The 23033-nt window shown below is 45.4% G+C and overlaps 1 protein-coding gene across 1 annotated transcript; it reads right to left on the reverse strand.

Moving 5' to 3' along the window:
- Window positions 1–3474: 3474 nt before the first annotated feature.
- Window positions 3475–22508, reverse strand: SLC18A1 (solute carrier family 18 member A1). Its single transcript, XM_044443033.1, has 15 exons — window positions 22397–22508; window positions 21142–21508; window positions 19306–19364; window positions 17725–17808; window positions 16736–16828; window positions 15689–15778; window positions 14164–14207; window positions 12269–12329; window positions 12032–12127; window positions 9150–9228; window positions 8703–8754; window positions 7212–7275; window positions 6975–7094; window positions 5512–5645; window positions 3475–3588 (listed from the first exon to the last, which is right to left on the reverse strand). Exons 1-15 carry the CDS (start codon window positions 22506–22508, stop codon window positions 3475–3477), a joined length of 1569 nt encoding a protein of 522 aa, XP_044298968.1.
- Window positions 22509–23033: the final 525 nt, after the last annotated feature.

Below are 23033 nucleotides of genomic sequence, written 5' to 3' on the forward strand. Positions count from 1 at the left end.
AGCAGCGCCCGCGCATGCTCGGTTACAGGCTGCCAGTAGAGCAAAGTGTAGAGATGATTTTCGAGTGCAGTCCTCCGGGTTCAGTCTACCTTTTCTTTAACTCACCCGCCCAAGGCAAAAGTGATCGAAATCGATGGACACATGGAAGGTTTTGAGGGCTGTTGTTGCTGGATGGAGCGTGTATTCCTCCTTTAAGGAAGGGTGCTGTCGAAGATATGAGTTAGACTCTGATCTAAGCTCGTGAGACTTCCTTTCTCGCTTCAGAAATTGCAAGGTATTTGCATGTAAGCCAATGGAACCGAAGCGCGTGTGTATTAAGACTGTCGCCAGAGCCTTTCAAATTTAAGATGACATTTTCAAAAAGGGTCTTATTCGAACCCGGAAATGCCTATTCAGGCCATGGGATGCCTCTCTCTTGTATTTTTGTATGTCTGCACCGGAGAGATGGTGACGAACTGAGGAGGGGGCGCGGCTTCTGCTGAACTGCATCGTGCAGCAGGGCGGGCAGATGGGAGGAGCCGCGACGCTCCCGCTGACCAATCAGAAAGCTCAGCCAACGTCTTCGCTGGTCGCCTTCTACTCGTATTGAACCGCGTCGCTGCCCATGAAAGCGTCGGTAAGTCGCCCGCGAGGGTCTGCGCCTCGTGGTCCGCCGAATACTTTGACCTACACCTCCCATCAGCCCTAGCCAGCATGCCCAGTGGTGAGGAAGTAAACGATGGGCGTTCCAGGCCACACAGCTGCAGGAGGCGCATATTGCTCAGACTTGCAGGGTGGCCGGATGTAAACTCTTTTTGTAGGGAAAGCCTGATGGATTTTGCAGGAATTGAGAACTTGCACCATCGTTTGTGGCATTTGGGTTGATCCTAGCAAAGGTTCTTTTTAACACTGGTTTCTAGGATATTTAGATACTCACTCATGCATTGGAGTGAATTGTGGATGACCTATGGTGCCAATAAAACCGGGGTTGTTGGCCTACTGTGCATATTATTATTAATTAAAAGCTTTTCTAACCCATCCACTACAAATGTCTCGGGTTGGCTTACAAAAAACCCCCTTCAGGTATAAGATTGCACAGCAATTTTCATATTTCACACTGTACTCCAGTGCATCTCTCCTCAGAAGTAAGCCTTAGTGAACTCTCTGCAACTTAATCCTATGTAAAAGTACATAGGATCGAGCCCAGATGTATATTACTTGAAAACACAATCCGCACCACCTATGGCTATAACTTTAAGGTGAAGAGTAGTTTAAAATCTTTCCAGTTCTAGATATGCTTAAATTCTAAACTAAAAATGATTTCCCTTTATCTTTCCAGCCCCTGAGCTCATCCTGCAGAGGAGCTGCGGTCTTAGCATTTGAAATCAATATCAGCCTTAGGAAAGGTTAAATTAAATTTGCTAGAATAATGGCCATGTAAAGCTCTCCTGGTTGTATCATGATATAGTGTGCTCTTGAAGGAGAGCAGCTATTCCGTTGCCATTTGAGGTGTCATCTGACAAGCATCTTGGATCAAAAGGCTACATTTTGTCTGGGAAGGCGAACTAGTACAAATCTAGCACACCAAGACAAAATGTACTTTTAAGCTCACCATTATTGCCATTCATTTTCTCAATCAATTCCATCAAGGATGTTCTCATTAAAACAACAATATCCATTCACTAAAGAGAGGGCAGGCTAGCAGTTGGTGATTCATAGGCCATCTGTGCGCCAGGCCTCTCTCAGATGTATCTTCTCTGCATCCCTTTGGAAAGTTGGCAGCATGAATCAGGGGCACCTGACAGTCTCACAGACTGACTCTGTAAGCGGAAGTTGAAGTGACAGAAAGAGGCAGTCTGCCCTGACACACACGGACTGTTTCTCAATCATTCCTGGTGCAGACATAATGGGAAGACACAGCAGAGCTTGCATGGAATATATAAGCAGTGCATTTGATGCAAGGGGCAGAGGGGTGGAGATATGAAGCCTTCCAGGATAGCACAAAATAGGGCTCTGCAAATGACCCAGGTCTGATGTTTCTGCCGAATGTAGAAGCTGAAGAGACATTCTGAGGACTCAAGAACAAATGACCAAAAGTATATCCCAGTCCAGCAGTTGCTTTAGGCTACAATTTCCTTGTGCTCTGACTAGCATGGCCAATGATCAGGAGTGATAGGCATTGTAATCCAAAGCTTCTGCAGATCACCAAGATGAAGAAGCCTGGTCTGTCTCATCTCAAATTCTGTTTCAACCAGATGTCTATCGGAAGCCCACAAGCAGCACATGAAGCACTAGCATCTGCCCACTCATGTTGCCCAGCAACTGATACTGACAAGCTTTTAGAGGCAGGATGAATCACCCCGCAAGGAAGATGCACTGCTTGAAAGCCTGAGATGGGAAGATGACGATACTTTGCAACCTTGGCCCCGGCTGCAGATTGTTCACTCTCTTCATAGGGAAGGGTAGGGTCTACTTCTAAGAAGCTGCAGTGAAATCCTGACATTTGGAAGGATAGATACTGTAAGGGGAAAGCTTCATGCAGGGCCTTCAATTAGTACTTTTCCACCCCAAACTATATATATTTTACCTATTCCCCGCAATACAGTCTTAGAGAACACTGAGTTAATTCTTATCCAACCGAATGGGCGATGCCCTGGCAGGAGACTTTGTTTTGCAGCAAAGTCCATATTCCTTGCCAGTGAGTCCTGGACAGGTGGAGTTAAGTAGCAGGAGCAGCAAATTAAGTACAGCTTGAACGTAAAAGTCTGGGAGGTCAATAAAATGGTCCCACAGGAACGTTGCTAGGCACGTAAAAGATTGGAGGTCCAGGCTCACAGGGCACAGATCTGCATATCCTAATGTATATCTCTATCTATAGGCACATTTAGAAATAGTAACTTTATTATTTAAATCTTGCCAATTCATGTCTTACCCAAATAATCCCAAATCAAATAAATCCCTTTGCACGCTGACCAAGATAATCCAAAACCAATGGAAGAAAAAGGTTTCCCCTGCAAATAGAATTCTCCCTGATCATTACCCCCTGCATGGAAATTAAGTTAGGAGAAAAAAATCCACCACTACCAATGGACACTCAGGGCTTTCCGGAGTGGATCTGGAGTTTGAACCCCATGAGTCAACCCTAGCAGTGTCTTTGCTATAGAGCCTTTCATTTTCCATAAGGGTAAAAGAGACCTCCTTAAATAAATGAGAGAATCACCACTGGAATGTATCAGATGGCTCCTTCCAAACAATTTCAAGGAAGCACCGACTCATTTCTGAATGACTATTGGAAAGCCTTGAAGCAAGGGTGACAGTCTGCTTACAGCACTCAGGGATGCTCCCCTGAGCCAGTGCATGCTAATGGCCACCCTTTATTTGTTTTATTACATCCCAAGAGAAGCCCCCGAGAAATATTCCACGAGGGGGAGGCTGTGCAGACTTCCAAAGCAGCAGCCTCTGATGGAGTCTCCCATTTATCGCTTGCAGTTCCTTCTACTCCTCAGTCTCAGCATCTTCATCGCTGCTCTCTGTGAGCGGAAACTCCTGGAGACCCTTCTGGGTGGTGTAGCTTTTGGTCTGCATGGGGCACTCCTGGGTCAAAATTGCCTGGGGAAATGGGATGAAGGAGAGAGAAGGTGACACAAAAAGCTACAGAGGCCCATTGTAGACTATTACAAAGCTCTAGTTCAACTGGCTCACACATCGCAGTGGCAAATTGTGGGTGACAGTGGTACAGGGTGTGATTAATGAGCCCACTGTTTGCCGGAACTGCTTCTGCTTTGCATAAACAGCCTCTGAATGCCCTGCTCACAACTTGTTGCATGGCGTGTGATCACTGACACTTCACTTTGTATATGGCTCAACAACCCAGCACCTACTGCATCTCTGAACTCGTAACAACCCGGAGCGTCTCCGTTTGCATATCACCCAACTCATGGGGCATTTGTAGTTAATTTTCACACCTGAAATGGCTTGTACAGTGCACACAATCCTAGCAAAAAACAATTAATTCACCCTTGATTTTCTACCATTACATACAAACCAGATAAAGGGCACGCAGAGCAGCAATAACAACCCACAATTCATGCCTGAATGGCCCATGCCTGCTTGTCATTACTAGACCAAGAGAGCATATTCCATTTGAAGGGAACAGAAGGCCAATCAGAGTTCCAGCTGGCTGCCCTCAACCTGAAAGTTCCCTTCTCCTTGGAGGATCACCAAAATCTGAGTCCACGTGCCTCCTAGAGAGAGTGGAAAGGGTTTCTAGCTGTTTAGATCCTGCCTTTCTTCCTTGGAAATTGAGAGTTTGCCCGAGATCTTAAGTGGTCTATCATCTAAACCTTAATCAAATCCAGACTTGCTTAACTTCAGCAAGGCTGCCATGTCATGTACCTCTGGCCCTAGTCTGGGAGAGCACCCATGGCCTCCCGATGTATGACTACAAACCCTGCAACGAAGCTAATGGAAGGTGGTGTTCCATGCGAATTGGGGGTACCTTGACTAGCTTTTTTGATTCTCAAGGCAGTTTACAAAAGATGGTAGGACAATGCCCCCCTCTGCAAACATACACACAACCCAGCAGCCCACCCTCCTCTGATGAATGGAAGGTGGCAGAGCCTGTCTCCTTTAGGTTCTGCAGCCCCAAGGTAAGACGCACTTGGGGTGGGACGCTCTTTCTAGAAGAGAAGCAACTTCCCTGCAGCTGCTCTTTCTCTGGCTAGCCTCTTTTCTCCTGTGCCATTACGATTTTTCTGGGAAACAGCTTCTCAGTAGTCCTTGGTAATAATGCATGTGAAATTCACCGGGTTGGCACATTCACATGAGATTATGCAATCCAAAGGCAATCTGAGGTAGGAAATCCATGCATATCAGAGTTTCCAATGCACTTCACAAAACACAAAAATGCATTTGAAAACATTTGTTTGGGGAAAATGCGGATGACTGAAGAATGTGTCCCAACACACTTTAACCAGTGGAAAAATGCATACACAAATGCATGTGAAAAATGCATGAGATGACACTTTTTTATATGTTGAAGTCAGATCCTTCCCTGTGCATGGTAACCTAGCTTACTAGGGATATGTAGGTAGGTTATATTCTATGTGCCAATATTTGTAGCTTTATGCATTTATGACCTGTGAAAGCTTGACATCCGCAGATATAAGCCTTTTATAAACATTCATTAAGAAACTAACAAAATGTACAAAATACAAATTCTCGGTGCATAAATAACAAAAGCCTGCAATCTGTAGTGAAAGTAGGAAAATAAGATGCTCAGTGAGAATGAAATTGACTAATTTGTCCATCACTCGGCTTGGCCCCCTGGATTATGGCAGAGTGTACAATCTTTATCTTTCTTTCCCCTTATTGTGTTATAATGTATAGATGCTGTTAGTGACCTTAGACATTTGATGGAATGTCAGGGTAACACAAGGCAATTTAGTAAATACATTCAACACACGTAGGAACACCTTGGCTCTAGCTACTTGACTGTCACCACCTCACCACCATTTCCAGGAATAAACTTACAATCTTTTCTTCTTTGGCTGGCGGGCTCCGTAGGAACCAGCAGAGAGGAGCATATACCAAGTTGATCCCGCCAATTACAACCATCAGCCAAGAAAAGCCAATGGCTTGTACAAGGGCACCCCCTGTGGAAGGACCTACAAGAAAGAAGGGTGTGAAAACACATCTCAGATTGTGGAAACATTGATTCTGTGATTAGCATTCTTGAAAAACTGGACAACGTTCAGACTGGGAACAGGTTCATGCTTTTGTTCATGCTTTTATTGGGCTACAGAGGAGAGAAGACCTTTTCCTTTGGCACATCAACATGCCTTGCACTTCTGATGTTCAATCTGTGAATGTTGCAGCTGCAGGTGGACCAACACAATCCATGGGCAAGGAAGAGGAAGCCCAGCTCTTGCAGAAATACAAGAATGAAAAAAGGAGGGACCCCAAAAACAGTTCAATGAAAATGGTTGGCTGTTGAATGCAAAAAATGGGAAATCAGGGATGGGATGGGATGGGATGGGAGGAATCCTGAACATGCAGCAGTTCCTTTTTCAGGTTTGGCTCCTGGCTTTTCTGTCTCATTTTTTAAAAATCCAAGCATTCTGTTATGAGTGCCTCTGCTGAGGCAAGAAAACTAAAAGAATGATTCAATAAAGTAGGGAGATGTTTTGGATTCCTCCTCCCATTATTCCTGACCATTGGTCATGTAGCTGAGTCTGATAGGAACTGTAGTTCAAACCACCAGGAAGGCTCCTGGTTACCCACCCTTGCACACCTCAACCCTGAAAAAATTCTGGACCAAATTATTAAAAAATCCATCTGCAAGCATCTTGAAGAAAATGCAGTGATTGACAGAAGCCAGCATGGATTTATCAAAAATAAATCCTGTCAAACTAATTTAATTTCATTTTTTGACTGGGTAACTTCTCAAGTGGAGAGAAGGAACACTGTGGACATAATCTAGCTAGACTTTAGCAAAGCTTTTGACATAGTGCCACATGACATTCTGATAAGCAAATTAGCAAAAACTGGACTAGATGGAAGAACTATTGGATGGATCCAAAATCGCTCTCCCAAACTGGAGACATTCGAAAAGAAACTGGCCAGCCATTTGAGTGGGATGGTGTAACATGATATCCTTATGTAACATGGTATAACAGGGGGTTGGACCCCATGGCCTTCATGGCTCCTTCCAACTCTACTATTCTATGATATATGACTGATGTTTAATTGCTTGTGTGAAATTGATATATTCAATTATGTATATTTTTCTCTTTTTTCACTTAATGGTTTTGTTTGGTTTGGCTTTGTGGAACCTTACAATACAGAGGAAATTTAAATTATTCACAGCTCTACACTGCACATATTAAACAGTATTTAATTTTAATTTAACATTTAAATTGAGCCTTTAATAACAAGGAATTAGCAACTTGCAAATAAGCAGAGCAATATCACAGTAACTGAGCACTCATCCATACCAATAGCAAAGCCCATACAAAAGGCCACGTCAGCAATGGCATAGACACTGCCATAGACAGAGGTATGACGAAGATCCACCAAGTATCCCATGATAGGCATCATTGAAGAATCCACCATGCCTATCCCCAGGCAGAAAGAAACAAAGAAAGATCCTATGAGAAATAGGGCATCACTCTCTCCTAGAGTACAATCCAAAATAACTTTGCAAGGAATCCAGAATTCTTCAAAACTCTCACCAAGGGCAAAACCAACCCCACTATTTGGTCCAATGAGTCCATAGATGTTGTGAGCCAAGGGGATCTATAGGGCAAAAGAGAGAAGATGGACAAAGGCCGTGGGAGGCAATAAAAATTCCCACAGTATCTTTTATTTGCTCTACAGACTTAACACAGTGGACAGAACCAGTACCAGTACAGTTGGTACAGTACTTTGGTATCAGGTGGAGGTTAACCCAACATGAACACTCAGTTATCAGGTATGACATCTGTTAGGTAACAAGTGAGACCAGCAGTAACAGGTTGCAGTGTGGAATATTCCTCTTCAAGGTTCTAGCCAGCCTTGTTCTCTTCCAGGAAGAATTGGAAAAATTCCTGCCTGGAGAGCCACTACCACTCAATGACTAGTTTCAGGCAATGCAATAATCTAAACTCAAGGGTTAAGTATAGATTGTTGTTGATCCATGGGTCCTTGTGTTGGCTGAACTTAGCCAAGATAACAAACTATGGTCAACAACACACAATTCACAACCCAACAACAAACCATGGGTTCTCTTAATGGGTTATTCATGGGTAACAAGCCATGGGTAACAAACCATGGGTTGTTAGTACAGCTGGATTCAAACAACATGATAAACCACATTTCATCCATCACCCATGGTTCCATGACAACTCCACTCAACCTACATTCAGCCTTTGAATACAAGTTATTATGTTGTTTGAAGCCAGTCAGGGTCAACAACTGGGCTAGAGGGACCAAGAGTCTGAATTTGTATCAGTTTCCTTTGTTTCAGGCCTAACTCCACACTGAGCTAGAGGTGGTCATTTCTACATTTTTTATTTTTTGCATATCTGCCAAATTTGATGCTCCTCCAAACCTCTTGCACATGGATGGGGTTGTTTTGGCTATGTAAGGATCCACACTCAAGAGAGTTGCATTCACCGTTAGCATGCTGAATTTAATAAAGATTCCCAGGCTTCTGTATTTCTGCAAATGCATCCAGCATCTAACTTCAACTCACCTACAGCAAACCCATACATTCTCAGATAAAAGCCGGAAGTCTACGCTGGGGTTGGGTCCCCACTCCAACAACCTATCCTTTGCTGTTGCAGTGGGGATTAGATTGCACTCTCGCACTTCCCCTTCCCTCCTCCAGGCCATGACCTGGCTTCAGCAAGTGCTTTATTGAAGGATGGTTTCCCCAGTTTGTTTCCACAAGCTAGGATTATGGTAGCAGCTGCTTAAACCACAGTTTCCCACTGAGGAGCAGGAACTGAACTGGGCCAGTGCTTTGTGGCTTTGTGGTCAACTGTCTCTCGGTTAATGATCCCAAAGCATAGAATGTACTGGGCTCAGGTCAACAATGCCACCTCCAAACCCTCTTCTGGGATTCCTCTCCCATTCATAACACAAATGGCCCAAGTTGTTATCCTGGAGCTCTTTACCACTCACAACTTACCATGTTGGGTGTTATTCATAGTATAAGGTCTGCTTTCTACCAACATACTCACACAGAGAAGGCTGATTCCCACAACCAGCATCCCAATCAGTGAACAGAGCCACCTAGAAAGAAAAGGTGTTCAGAAAAAAGGGAAGGAGAGCTTCCCTGGGTATATGGCACAGCTAATTCACTGAAGGTTTGGGTTAAGTAAAGGTTCAGGTTAATTAATTCAGGCTAAATAAAGCTGTCAGCATCTTAACACCTTTATACAAATCTGTCTGGTGCAACCACACAGAAATATTGTGTGCATTTCTAGTTACTGCATTTCAAATAAGATTTTGCAGAAATGAAAAAGGTGCAGAAAAGAAAGGCACAACCAAAATCACCAGAGGGCTGGAGCCATCCTCTCATGAAACAAAACGACACTCAGGGGCTGTCGTCTGAACTTGCCCCCCAAAGCTGCCACAGGGACTCACAGAATTGCACAGTTCAAGCATAATTCGGTTCGATCACTTACCGCCCCATTTTGTTCGCTAGCATTCCAAATAGATTGGTACCAATCAGGTATGACATGCTGGCAGGCAAGAAAGCTACTCCTGCAAAACAGAGAAGCAGCATCCAAAAAATGAAGGCACTGTGAATGTGCTAGAGAGAAACATAATTCCACCCTGGGCCTCTGCTAAAAATCTCATCTCTCCTGATTCTTTCACACACATACATGGAGCAGAGGCAAAAGACTGACTCTCTAACTATGATAAGGGATGATCAATATTGTAAAGCCAGTATGTCTGCACTATAGACATGCTAGGGAGTAAAGACACAGAAAATAGTGCAATTTTAAAATGCACACTGATATATTCAGAGGCTGACATGCATGAAGCAAGACAACATAGGACTGTGCCTTCCATGACCTGATCCATATTAAAACCATCCTTTTCTCCCTCATTTCAATTTCACACTCTGAACCAACAGAATAGCAATTTCCTCTGTAGTTATAATTAAACCAGAGGCAAATATTTGGCTAAGTATTTTCCAGCAGATGCTTATTATCCATTTACTCTCTGACCAACTATAGATGTATCACAAGGAACTGTGTTTTCCTGAATATAACACAGCATGCTTATTGAAAGTCAATTGCGTTTAATTTCCTCCATTTGTGTCCCATTTATTTATCTTGCAGGTGCTCTGGAATAATCTTTGTTCATCCAATTTTTCTGGGCAAACAGAAGCAACAATTGAAGCACCGACTGCTGGTGTCAGTCACCAGGCACCTTCCTTATCCGTATCATGCCTTCCAAATGTGGCTTTTAATAAATACCATATTGAAGATCCCAGACAAATCTTTTTGTACGGACAGCAACAAAAGCAGAACATGACGATTTAAGCATTTGCATTGCAAATTCTAACACGGATCCTATTGAATGGCTTTTGAATAAAGAGTAAAATTGTGTCACGTGTGCTTACAGCTGCTAATAGTGTGTGCTTATTGGCTGACCGTGTTTATCTACTAGACTGGATCTAGACATAGTTGGATCTACTAGACTGGATCTTGACAAAGAGGGCTCATCAATGGCACCTTCTCAAACTGGATGGACATAACTAGTTGGATGCTGCAGGGTTCAGTCCTGGGCCCAGTGCTCTTCAACATCTTTCTAATGATTTAGGTGAGGAAGTGCAAGGAAAGATAATCAAATGTCCAGTTGATCCCAAACTGAATGGAATAGCAAGCACTGGGCTGAAAGCAACAGAATGAGATTCAATAAGGACAGGTACCAAGTCCTCCATCCTAGGAAAAAGAAACCAAATGCGTTGATACAAGATGGGAAATTCATGGCTCAACAGAACTGAACAAGAAAAAGACCTTGGAGTTATCGTGGACAATAGGCTAAGCATGAGCCAACAATGCGATGCAGACGCCAAAAGGGCAAATGCTATTTTGGGATGCATTAACAGAAGCATTGCTTCCAAATCATGAGAAGTAGTAGTTCCCCTATACTCCTCACTAGTCAGACCTCGTCTGGAATGCTGTGTCCAGGTCTGGGCACCAAGATTTAAGAAAAATTAGAAAGGGTCCAGCGAAGGGCAACAAAAATGATCCAGGGCTTGGAAACACTGCCCTGTGAGGAGAGACTGAGGGAACTGAGCATGTTCAACCTTGAGAAGAGAAGACTGAGGGGGGGCGGGTGCATGAGATCCCTCTATAAGTGGGATATGACAGTGGAACCAGCTGCCTGGAGAGGTGGTGGGCTCTCCCACACTAGAGACATTCAAGGTGGAACTGGGCAGCCATCTGAGTGGGATGGCGTGACTTGGTGTCCTGCATCAGCAGGGGGTTGGACCCCATGGCCTTCTTGGCCCCTTCCAACTCTACTATTCTATGATTCGATGTGTGCACCTTTTATGCCCTGTACAAGGAAACCAGAGATGACCTGACTGACTGAGAGATCATCCTCACAGACCCACATTTTGTCAAGAGGGTTCCTTCTTCTGCCTAAGTAGCTGGTTGTTAACTCGATTAGTAGCTCACAGTAACCCTGCCAATCCTAGATAGTGATTCAATTTTGACAGTAAGTGTAGATGAGGGTGTCCCCAGAGGCCATTCTCCACAAATTGAATTTTCTGTGTCTTTTTGCAGGAAAGGTTGGCAGTTTCATCTCATTACCCGGTTTCCATGGCAGCACATAATTGCCATGTGCTAAGCCACTCTCCTTGTGCTTTTGAAGATGCCATTTTCTTTTTAATCATTAGGTGCCTCTCCATAAGCCATGCTTTTGATGTTTTGTTTGCTGGCTGGTTTTGGCTTTGCCCTTGAATACAGCAGCTTTTGCCAGCAGAGCAGATGGCCTGTGCTGCGGTTGTCCCATGTAGTCGCATGTTTATTTGTGACTTATTGCGAGGGCCGAGCCATGGGCGGCAGCGGGGGGATTGGGGCAGAACACCTGGTCCAGGGCATGAGCTCGAACTGAGTCCTAAGCTCACTATGGGCCAGAGGTTTGGGGCAAGTCAGCAGGTCCGGGTCAAAGGCACAGATGAAAGCAATCTGACTTTGGCACACAGAGTAAGAGAGAGAGAGTCGGAACACAGTTCCAAGTTAGTTTATTGGGGAGACATTGATGAAGGGTTGTAGCAGGCTGGTGCGAGGCAGGGTCTACTCAGAGTAAAGATGGGAACCACAGGAAGGACGCTGGCTGGAGCGAGGTGGGAACAGGCTTGAACAAGGCAGGAACAAACTGGAGCGGAACTCGAACACAGCAGGGATAAACTAGAGCAAGGCCTAGCCAAGCAGGGGCCAGAACACAAGAAGTCACAGGGACCCTTGCCTTGCTGTGGCAAGAGTAGCAGTGCAGGGAAATCCTGAACCGGAACCATCTCAGGAAAGGTATTAAAAAAGGAACCTACCGAGTTGCCATTCAGGGGAGCACATGGTTTGCATCATCCAAATGGGCAACGTGGCTTCTAAAATAGCAACTCCCATGTTAGCAAAGCAGATTGAACCTGGGGAAAGGAGAGAGAAGTGGGATCTTCATAGTGTTCATTGCTATAGTTCACAGAGCAGAACAGGTCTCTGCCCTGATGAGCTAACAGTCTAAATTTATTGAGTCAGCAGAGGGAAAGGGGGAAAGCACAGTGGCTTACCTGCTGCAATCAAAATGTAGGGGTCTGATAGCAAGGTCAGCAGTGGGGTCCCTTTGGTACTCTGGAAGACACACAGAAGAGGCAGAGCTACTACAGACAGAGAAGGTTAAGATGTGGCCGAAGGCCCAAGTTAACTCTCACTGAAGCCTGGTTCTCCAGGCTTTTGTGCCCAAATCCTCACTATCCTGTCCACTTCAGATCATTTTTAGATGGGGAAGCTGGGGTTCTACCATGTCTATGTTTGATGGAAGAAGACACCCTTGACAAAGAGCACTTCCAGGTGGCTCTCCAAGGTGGGAACCTGTTTTGATGCACTTATCCTTCCAGCCAGCTTCATCCAGACCTTGGCTTGAAGAGCAAGCCAGGCAATATTCGACGGTGGGACACCTTGCTTAAAGATCTAGAAGCCCAGCAGCAGATGGGAATGGAATGGGAATTCCCTGTAGTTGTCTGTTAGGGAGGGAAAGATACTTGGTGCATGTTCAGAGGCATCTCTGTTCACATAAGAGATAAGACATCCATGACAAGCTATCTCCCCAAATCCCTTACAAGCCATATCATGCTCTGGAACGATTGCCATCTCGTAAATGAACCATCTTTTCAAGGAAAACTAAGCTGCTTGTACTTTTTCCCCTTCATCCTGTTATAAACAAACTTACCAACCATATGGAGGACAAGGCTGGGGAGCCTTCATCGCCCTACAGCCCAATTCCCTTTTGGCAAAGCACTTGGGGTGGCATTCCAGTGGCGAACAGGGCCAAAGGGGGCAGAGTCAAAGGCAAAAGGGGAGAACCAACACACACAAAAATGTATAGCATACTTTAGCTTAAGGCTCTTACTGCCGGCAGAAGCACTTTGTCCTTTTAGGGCTGGGTGCAGGGAACAACCAGAAGCCAGGAAAACACCAAAAATTGGAGGGCAGGGAAGGGGCGATTTCCAGCAAAAAGAGTGTTCAGCCATGGGGAAACTTCAGAGGGCTGGACTGAGAACTAAAGACGGCCATATCTGGTGCAGAAGCCCAATGCTCCTCAGCCCAGCTCAGTATATCCCTTAGAAGCATAGAATAGTAGAGTTGGAAGGGTCCTGAAGGCCATCAGGTCCACCCCCCTGCTGCTGCAGCAGGCACCAGTTTACACCCCTCTGTGGCCTGAAGCGTGGTGAATCAGGAGCAGGCACAGGGGCTTCTTAGCAATGGGGCCAGGGTTGTGGCAATGGGGTCCCTCCCAGAAATGGTTTGCTCTGTTCCCTCACTTCTCAACTTGGTAAAGGTAAAGATTTCCCCATGACATTAAAGTCCAGTCATGCCTGACTCTTGGGGCCGGTGCTCATCTCCGTTTCCTAGCCGAGGGAGCCAGCGTTTGTCCCCAGACATTCTCCGTGGTCATGTGGCCGGCATGACTAAACACCAAAGCGCACAGAACACTGTTACCTGCCCACCAGAGTGGCACCTTTTCATCTACTTGCATTTGCATGCTTTCGAACTGCAAGGTTGGCAGGAGCTGGGACGGAGCAACGGGACCTCACCCCGTTGTGCAGATTCGAACCGATCGATCAACCAGCACAGCAGCACAGCAGTTTAAACCACTGCGCCACCTGCAGTCAACTTGGAGAGGGTTGCTTATTTCTTGATACAGCTTCTCTTTCAAAGAGCCTCTGGGGTTTTTGTGTTTTTTTTCTGATTTTGTATCTTTTTCTGATTCCGTACCTTGGAGAAATTACTCATTCTAGTTTCTTGGTGGGGGGGGGGAGCAAATTGGGGGAGTTATATTGGTATGCAGTTTTTTCAACTTGTATTCTCTAAAAACCAGATTTGTAAATGTGTTGCACTGACAGTTAGGGTGAAAATAATAACTATATTAACCAATAAATAAATAAATGACCTTTGTTGCACCTACCTCAGGTGAAATCTTGGAAGGATGCAAGATGCAGAGCTGTAAAGCTAAAATAGAAGTATAATGACTGAGATTTGTCTCCCCACTATCACCCCAGAATGTCATTTTGCTGTTAATGATAATCTTTTTACCCTCCCTCTGTTTGGATTTAATCTTTCACTGCTTTCACTCACTTGCTTTTCAAGCTCCCCCCTCCCCTTTTTTATTTTTTTTTAAATAGGAAAAAACATAAATACAACATATCACAGCAATAATAATATAACATAAAACAATAATTAAAAAGTCAATCATAAAGTGCCCCCACCACCCCAGAGACCAATACTACCACGACTTAATTCACATATTATAACAATTAATAATATATAATATACTTCAATTATATCCATACCCCCTCCAGAAATGCATATAATCTTGCTTAGCTTTACACTTGCTTTTCAAGCTTTAACACCTAGATCAGGGGTTGGCAACCCGCGGCTCCGGAGCCGCACGTGGCTCTTGAACCCTCTGCTGCGGCTCCATCGCTCAAAACACATGCCAGCACAGCCGCCGATCTGCTGGAAGCTCCACTCAGGAAAGCAGGGCTAGCTAGTTAAGTAAATCAGCTAGTTAAGTAAATCGCTACATTCCTCTGCTAAACAAGCTTCCTGCAGGCTCTCATGCTACACCAAATGCTGCTGAAAAGATTCTCTTTGTCCCAGTGTAATCTCCTTCATCTGAATGTTAAAAGCTGCCTGGGCTTGGGACCTGTCACAATTCACAGCACTTGACTGTTTATCTGCTAATCAGTCACTAAACACACCTCAATCTCCGGCACAGCCTCCGATCTGCGGACCTGCGCCCCGATGAGCTCCCCCACCCCCCAGGTCAACCATGGATAAATCGAAGAAAAGAAAAGTTTCTGAAGAAAACCAAACGTTTAATGGCACGTGGGTAGATTCATTTGCTTTCACTGCTGACGAACTTATGTTTAATGCATGCAGCCCTTTAGCACTGACTTTGACTCTGCAGGAAGCTGTTCTCCTATTCAAAATATATGGAAGGAGTCCTACTAGTTTATAATGTAAGATTAGAAATAACAGTTCTGAGTGACTGAACAAGAGCTGCAGCTAAGTCATAATGAAGATATACATAGCTTTAAGGTAAAAAACGACATATGCAGTGTTTTCTTCATTTTAGATGTCAAAAGGGTTTTGCGGCTCCCGGTGTTTTCTTTTGTGTGGGAAATGGGTCCAAATGGCTCTTTGAGTGTTAAAGGCTGCCGACCCCTGCCCTAGAGCCTCGACATTTTTACTCAGACAGAGGCCTCACTTTGTTCCATGCCACTTGCCACTAAGTGAATCGTCGCAGGACTGCAGCAAAATGCTACTATCCGAGGGCAGTCCCACTAAGAATTGTCCTGTTGAAAGGACAGTCTAAGTCCATGCATTTCAATATGTCGACTCGAAGTAGGTCTAACACTGGACACTGCTCTGGGTCCCTCTTTTCAAGCAAGAGCTGTAGGTGTGTCCGGATCGCAGAATGCACTCACCTCCATCCAACAGGGCTAAGAATGCCAAGATCAGAAAAGGAGATGACTTGCCAACAAACTCGTACATCACACTTCCAAAAGGAGCACCGACTGCAAGGAAAAAACACATCATTATTACTGCTGCTGGCATGAAAATTCATAGAATCATAGAATAATAGAGTTGGAAGGGGCCATAAAGTCCATCGGGTCCAGCCCCTTGCTGTTGCAGGACACCAAGTTACACCATCCCACTCAGAGGGCTGTCCAGTTTCTTCTTGAATATCTCTAGTGTGGGAGAGCTCACTACCTCTCCAGGCAGCTGGTTCCACTGGCTTTTCGAAGGCTAAAACCTTGTCCACTTTTTTACTGGGCTTTTTTAGACTCTTAGACTAGACACCAGTAATTATGTTTTTTCTTATTTATTGCTCCCTTTAAATTAAGCCAGATGCTTTCAATGGGGCTACTAGGTTCCTCTTCTTGTATTTCTGTGCAGATCTATGTGTCTCTTACGTATAGTGCAACTCCACCTCCTTTTTTGCCCTCTATTTCTCTTAAACAGGTTGAATCCATCAATTGTAGAGTTCCTGTCATGCGAGTCATCCCACCAAGTTTCAGTTATTCCTATAAGACTGTAACTGCCCTCATCCGGGACTTGAAAGCACTTGCAACTCTGGATGAGTTCCTTTTGTGACGTGGAGAGAGCCTCAAGCCTCTCTCTGCACAGAGGAAGGAAATAAATAATAATAATAATAATAACATATGGTTGGGGCAGGGCTTTTGGGGTAAAGCCACACCCCTCTGAGGTCATCAGCTGATGAGGGGCTGCCAACTCTAAGACCATGTTAAAGACCCATTAAAGGCAGAACAGCAGAAACTTTCAAGCCCACCTGGGCCCAGTCTCCCTTTTATGGGGAAATGCCCCGTGTTCCGATTTCAGCGGTAGTCCTTACCTCTAAATATGCTTCCTCCATTTTGACAATGCCCAAGTGGCCACCCTACCAGTGAAGGGTCTTTTGGGGCCTAGTTCCCAAGGTCTAACCGTAACAAGGTGGTGGTTGCTCTACTCACCAAGCACCCCCAAAGCTAGGCCCCCTAAGGCTATTCCCATCGCATTTCCCCTCTTGTGGTCATCCGTATATACACTTGCCAGCATCCCCAGACCTGCAAAGAGAAGGATCAAGCTCTGAGTATAATTTGGGGGCATCATTTGGAGACATAAGAATTTGCCTTATTATACTGAGAGCACTGGCCCAACTGGCACAACCCTGAAGGGTCTTTTTGGAGCTGGGGTCACCTTTGAGAAAGTGAGAAAATGTTGTGGGCACCACCACAAAGTTGTCACCCACAGGGAATGTGGCTAGTTGCATATTGGCTGCCAAGGTGATGGGGATGAAAGGATGAGTTGGAACAAGGAAACAGGAAGAATAAAAATGTAACAAAGAAAATTCCTTAGTCATAGGGGGTAGGGGCTGGGATCAGATAACAGGAGGGAATTTGTCACTAGACTCTTGCTCAATGACCTCATGGCTATTAACAAACACACCTTGCATAGGAAATAAGCTCCTTATAATTCTTCTGGGGGGACCAAGTGGGAGGGAAGAACAGGTATTGGAGTGGCACAGAATAGGCGGACGGAAAGATTGTAACCTCCCAGTACCCTGGCCAGTGAGGGAAAAAGAGGAGGGCAGAAGCAGCTGGGGAAAGGGCATAAATATGGGATGTGAACATGTGCTCGGCCAGCTGGCAAGGGGAAGGAAATTCTCCGGCTCCCTTTATTGCAATAACATTTCAAAAAGAACTCTCTGCCTGCTTGGAATATTTTTCTCTTCCGAAGGAAAGCAAAGGGTGTTACTAACACTAACACCACTAGTCAAAAATGAGTGAAAGAAGTTGCTGAGGAGAGAAACAGTGCAGCTAGAGACTAGGAGGAAGGGGCGATCAGCAAGGCTGGAGGAGAGGGAAAGGAACTCCATGCTGTTTGGTTAATGCCTGCTAGTGCCCCAGAATTCTCTCCAACTTGCCCACAGTCTGCCAGAAAGGCCTGCCAGCTTGTTTACCTGCAACCGATGAACAGGCTGAGCCAATGCCTTGCATGGCTCGAGCAACGAACAGCAAGGTGTAGGTCCCGGAGAATGCAAACACTAAGGAAAGGAAAGTGCAGAATTATCACACAGGCATGTTCGGACTGAGATTAGTGGCATAATGTCTGTAACCACTGTGCAGCAGGGTTGATTTAAGGACTGTTTTTATATCTTGTTTGTAACCTGCTGCGGATCCTACCGTGGTCCTAGGATCAAAAGGTCCTACACCTGCAGTGGTCCTACATCAAAAGGTCCAAAAGGTACCTACAGTGGGGTACCAGTGTTAAAGCACGTCTTTTAATAGCAAACGCAGATGCTGCATGCCTGCAGGACTAGAGCCAAAATAGGGCCACTGGGGAACAAAAGCATCCTGGGTTATCAGAGGAACCTTGAGGTTTGTGGAAATACACCTCCCCCCCCCCAAAAAAAAATAGCCTCAAAAAACTAAAGGGACAAAAATTATCCCCCCAAACCTACAGCCCAGACTGAGCCAGTTCAATAGCCATAGAAGACTATGTCTGTTGGAAAAGCAAAAAATAAGATTGGAGGAAGGTGGGAATGGAATGAAGTATGCTGCAAGAGGGCATACCTGACAATATCCATGTGGAGCACTTCTGTTGCAGAACAGGAAAGATATGCTGCAACATTTTGTTGTAAGTCCCACGTGTAATGATAGGGAGAGTCATCATAATATTTATTTACTTATTTAAAACTTTTATATGCCATCCTTTATGTATATCATCTCAGGACGGCTTACAAAATTAAAAACAGAATTCAATAAAACAATCAATAGCACAATATAATAGAACAATATATAACCAATAAAAATAAATCAAATGCAACTGTAAAACCATTAAAATACTAATTTTTAAAATAACTTTCTATGCCTTCCAAAATGTTCCATTATCATTTGTCAGTTCTTATCAGTCCGTGGCTACTGGTAGTGACGGCTAGTGAACCTCTGAATGGCAGCTGCCAGGCGGGTGCACCTGGGTTCAAGTCTAGCTTGCTTGGGGGCTCCTCGTAGGAATCTGGCTGGTCACCATGGAAAGCAAGCTGCTGCATTGGCCTGATGCAGCATAGCTCTTTGATTCCTGGGACAGACCAAGAAAGGTGAAGGAAATTCCTTTCCTCATTTCTGCCACTCCACCCATTCATATCAGTTAGTGCAAGAGTGTTTTATCCCATAAGCAGAATTCCATTACAAAGACGCTCTCAGGAGTTGCATGCCCGTGAGGGTGGACGCTGAAAGCAAAAGCCTCAGGGCAAAAAAAGGCCAGCATATTTTTGCTTGATCTGCTGGCTGCCAGTCCCTAAAACCTTAAGACAGGCATCTCAGCCCTTCAGGATGGAGACAAAAATTAACTGCATAAGGACCAGAAAACCGACAAACAGTAGTGCAGAGGAAGCAAGCATGAGCATGGCCATTTGGTGAAGCCCTGAGGGCCAGACTGAGACCCCAGGAGGTCTGGGCACAGCCCTTGGGCCTCAGGCACTGCATGACTGCATTAGTGCACGGGAAACCTGGAAATTAGTCACGAGGCACGTGGTACTCACAGATAGTAGAAATGAACATGATGATAAATCCAGCAAACATGGGAATATGGTATCCTATCCTAGAGGGAGACAGGAAAAGAACTGGAATTTAATTCAGACTCAAGCACACACTTATGAAAATCATTGCATTAATTTTGGGGAGGGGAGGGGGAGAGGGAGTGGGGGGAGAGAAGAGCTGGCCCCCACAGATAACATCCTTGAGCAGCTTCTGGAGCTGGAGCACCTTGGCTGGGCCTAGCAGTGCTAAGACCTGCCTGGGACCCCTCCGCTGAGCAGCTATGAGCTACCACTGTAAACGTCCTGCCAGGATCCCATATGCCCAACATACAGGCATTCTGGGGCATTGTTGGAAATTACAACGTGGGCAGCCATTATTAATTCCCCACAATGCATAGGGTGACACGATATCAGGTAATGTGCATGTTTCAGGAAGGTTAAAGTGGCATTCACATCATCCTGCTGTTTCGACCACTACCTCTGCCACCATTTAAGTGAGGGGTGCAAAAAACTGACCTGGGGCTAAATCTGGCCCACCTGGCAAGCAAATCTAACCTTCTGGGGTTTCCCAATATTCCTTCTCCAGATCTCATCGCCTTCCCCACAAGCAGAAATTGCTTGGTGAGTTCCCTCCTTTGGGGCACTTTTCTGCACTGTTTGTGGAACAGTGTTTTTGTAGCACGGTTCTGAAATGTCTCTTCTAAGTCTGAGTTACTGGCAAAATGAGTGAAAGAATAAAAGATGCTGTGACATTTAATAATTTGAGATTTTCTGGCCTGGCTTCTTTTGCCCATCTTCTTTGGCCCTCACCCCCACCCAATAGAATCTCTCCAAATTTGAGTAAAGCCCTTGGGCAAGAAGAGGTTCATTATTCCACACAAAAGCCCCTGGCCGAATGCCCACCAACCTGGTAGGATATCAGAAAGACACCTTTTCCAAGAGCTTCTCAAATATAGCAAAATCTAGCACTTGGGGAGGTGGGTGATGCCTTTGTCAATGGGACTCCTGATCCATTTCAGTTTTTAGGAAAATATTTTTCAGCACCATGGACAGATCCTATTAGCCGACCCCCTCCCCTTAGCTTGCTAGGAGCTATCCATGGTGATGAACTTACCTGGGGATGGGGTTCAGCACCATGGACAGCTCTTATTAAGTACTTAAACAGCTGAAAAGATAAAGCTGAGGAGTCCCACTGCCATAGGAGTCACCAGCCTCCCCTGCACATGCTCAGATCACTCCCCACAAGAACTGTTTTCCCATACACAGCGGTGCTTTACCTCTTCCTGACCAAGGGCCCAATTCCCTTGAAGAGCACCTTTCAGCTGCTGGATATCATTGGTGGGCAATATTAAAGGGCTGGGATAAAACACCAATATACCATCACCTTTTAGCTTAAAACTCTTACCACCAATAGTTAAATTTTAGGAGATGCATTTCAACCTTTTTGAATAGGGAGAAATGGGGCCACCACCAAGCAATTCATGGTTGAGGAAAGGATACAGCCACTGGAGAGGCTCAAAGGGCCAGATGTAGACCCAGGTGGGCTGTCGTTGTGAAGTTGTTGTTGTTGTTACATTTTTATACTGCCCATAGCCAAAGCTCTCTAGGCAGTTGACAGCAATAATCATAGAATCATACACTCAGGTCACCCATCCCACTTCTGCCCAGGCCTGACCCTGCTTAGCTTCCAAGATTAGGCAGGATCATGCACTTCAGGCTACATGGAAGTTCTGTACCACTCCAATATGACTAGAGGTAGCGAGCATGCTAAGGTTTCTTTCCTATTGACCTGAAAAGAAGGATGATGGCATCTGTTGGCTTGCTGAACAGCTAGCATACCTGTTGGTCAAGGGTCCCACAAAAGGGTTTGCTATGAGCTGCATCAAGGCTTTGGAGGCAAAGAGCAGTCCGACCCAAACATTCTCATTCGTCAGGAAATCGGATCCATCCTTGCATGTCTTGCTCGGTGGCAATGCGGTCTCGAGGGGATGAAGGGCCGTGAGGTTTCCACCTTGGGTCTCATTCACATCTGCCCCACTGTCACTGGGGTGCTCCAAGACAGTCACCATTGTGTTGTCGTAGAAAGAGAACACAGAGGCACGGGGAGCTGCTGAGGGTAATGCAGGAGCAATCGGAACTGAATTCAGAAGCGCAGAGTGGCTGGCGTTTTTGTAAGTGGCAAAGAGGAAAGAAGGAACAATCGGCACTGAAGGGAAATTAGGGAGGCAGTGTTAGTGCATAATGCGTAGATCTGTAGTATTTATATACTGATAATATAATAATTATAATAATTCTTTATAAATATTAACATTCCATGTACAGTATTAATATGAGCATCGCATATAATAAACAATTTTTAAAATATTTCCATTAATCATGAGCAGTAAGATGGATCCATGTGGTGTACTGGTGAGAGTGTTGGACTGGGATGTGGGAAATCCAGGTTCTAGTTCCTACTAAGCCAAGCTCACTGCATGACTTAGGAGCAGCCACTGACTCTCTTCCTGACCTGACCTACCTCACAGGACTGTTGTGGAGGGGGAGGAGCATATAAGCCACCTTGGGTTCCTTCCAAGAGGTGGGATATAAAAAATAATGATGATGACAAGCCAGGGGAAGTCTAGCTGAACAAGTATATTTCAGGAGGCCTTTGAAAGATGCCATGTTTGCTGATGAGTGCGTGTTTCCTGAAGGGCAGGCAGCGCCACCGAGGCCTGCCATCAAGCAGTCAAGCAGCAGCAATGTGAGGGGCCTCGCACGAGGACCAAGTGCTCCAACAGAGCCCACTGCTTATGCCAACCATCACCACGACCATCATCATCATCAGACAGTGATTTCCCGGGATGCCCCACACTTCTGCTAGGCTGGGGGCACTGTGGGAACTTTAAGTGGTGCCACCCGTCCCGAGTCACAGGAGCAGGGTTCACCTCATCGTTCACCAAGTAAGCTTGCTTGAGGAAGGAACTCAGCAGGGCAGGAAGGGGCCAGTTGGAGGGCATCAGCTTCAGGTCCCCTTAAAGCTGGGCCCCTCAAGTCTTATGCATCACCTTCAACACAATGCTGAAAAAGAGGAGAGAGTTAACACGTAACGTACCCACAACTGTCAACAACATATTGTCGACCAGCAGGGCAACAAACACAACTAGTAGCACCAACTTCCGGGATTCTCTTCCCTCTTTCAGCCAGATCCAAGAAGAACACTCCATTGTTCTCCCTGGAAAGAGCAAAGCCATCAGGGTCTCCGGTCACTTCACCTGCTTCCTAAGGCCTGATGTTCCTTGTCACCTGCAAGAAAAAAGATGCTGTAAAATCTCTCCCTTCAAATGCTCCTATTTTCCAAGATTCGTCCATCTGGGGAGAACCCAGATACAGATACCCAGATCCTCTGTATTAATAAAGTGCTTCCAACACTGACTCCCCATTTTCCCCAGGTTTTCACAGCTCTCTGCAAAGTACATTGCACAGCATTCCCAGAGATAGGAATGCCATGTAATGGCATGTAGGGATATCCAGGAATGGGCATGCTTGCCCACTATGGATGCTTGGGCAGCTGAGGTCACCTTGTCTTCCAGTGCTTGGGGATCCAGGAGCACTGCCAACTACAGCCCTGCTGTTTCAGAGAGAGTACAACCCCATCCAAAACAGCAGACATTCCAGTTCCCAGTTCTGGGATCCACTCATCCAGAAAGTCTCTCTTTTAGAAGGATTCCGTTCTGGTTCTCAGGTGTTAT

Source organism: Varanus komodoensis, unplaced genomic scaffold (genome assembly GCF_004798865.1).
Source record: "Varanus komodoensis strain SLA01 unplaced genomic scaffold, ASM479886v1 scaffold403, whole genome shotgun sequence".
Classification (NCBI taxonomy): Eukaryota; Metazoa; Chordata; class Lepidosauria; order Squamata; family Varanidae; genus Varanus; species Varanus komodoensis.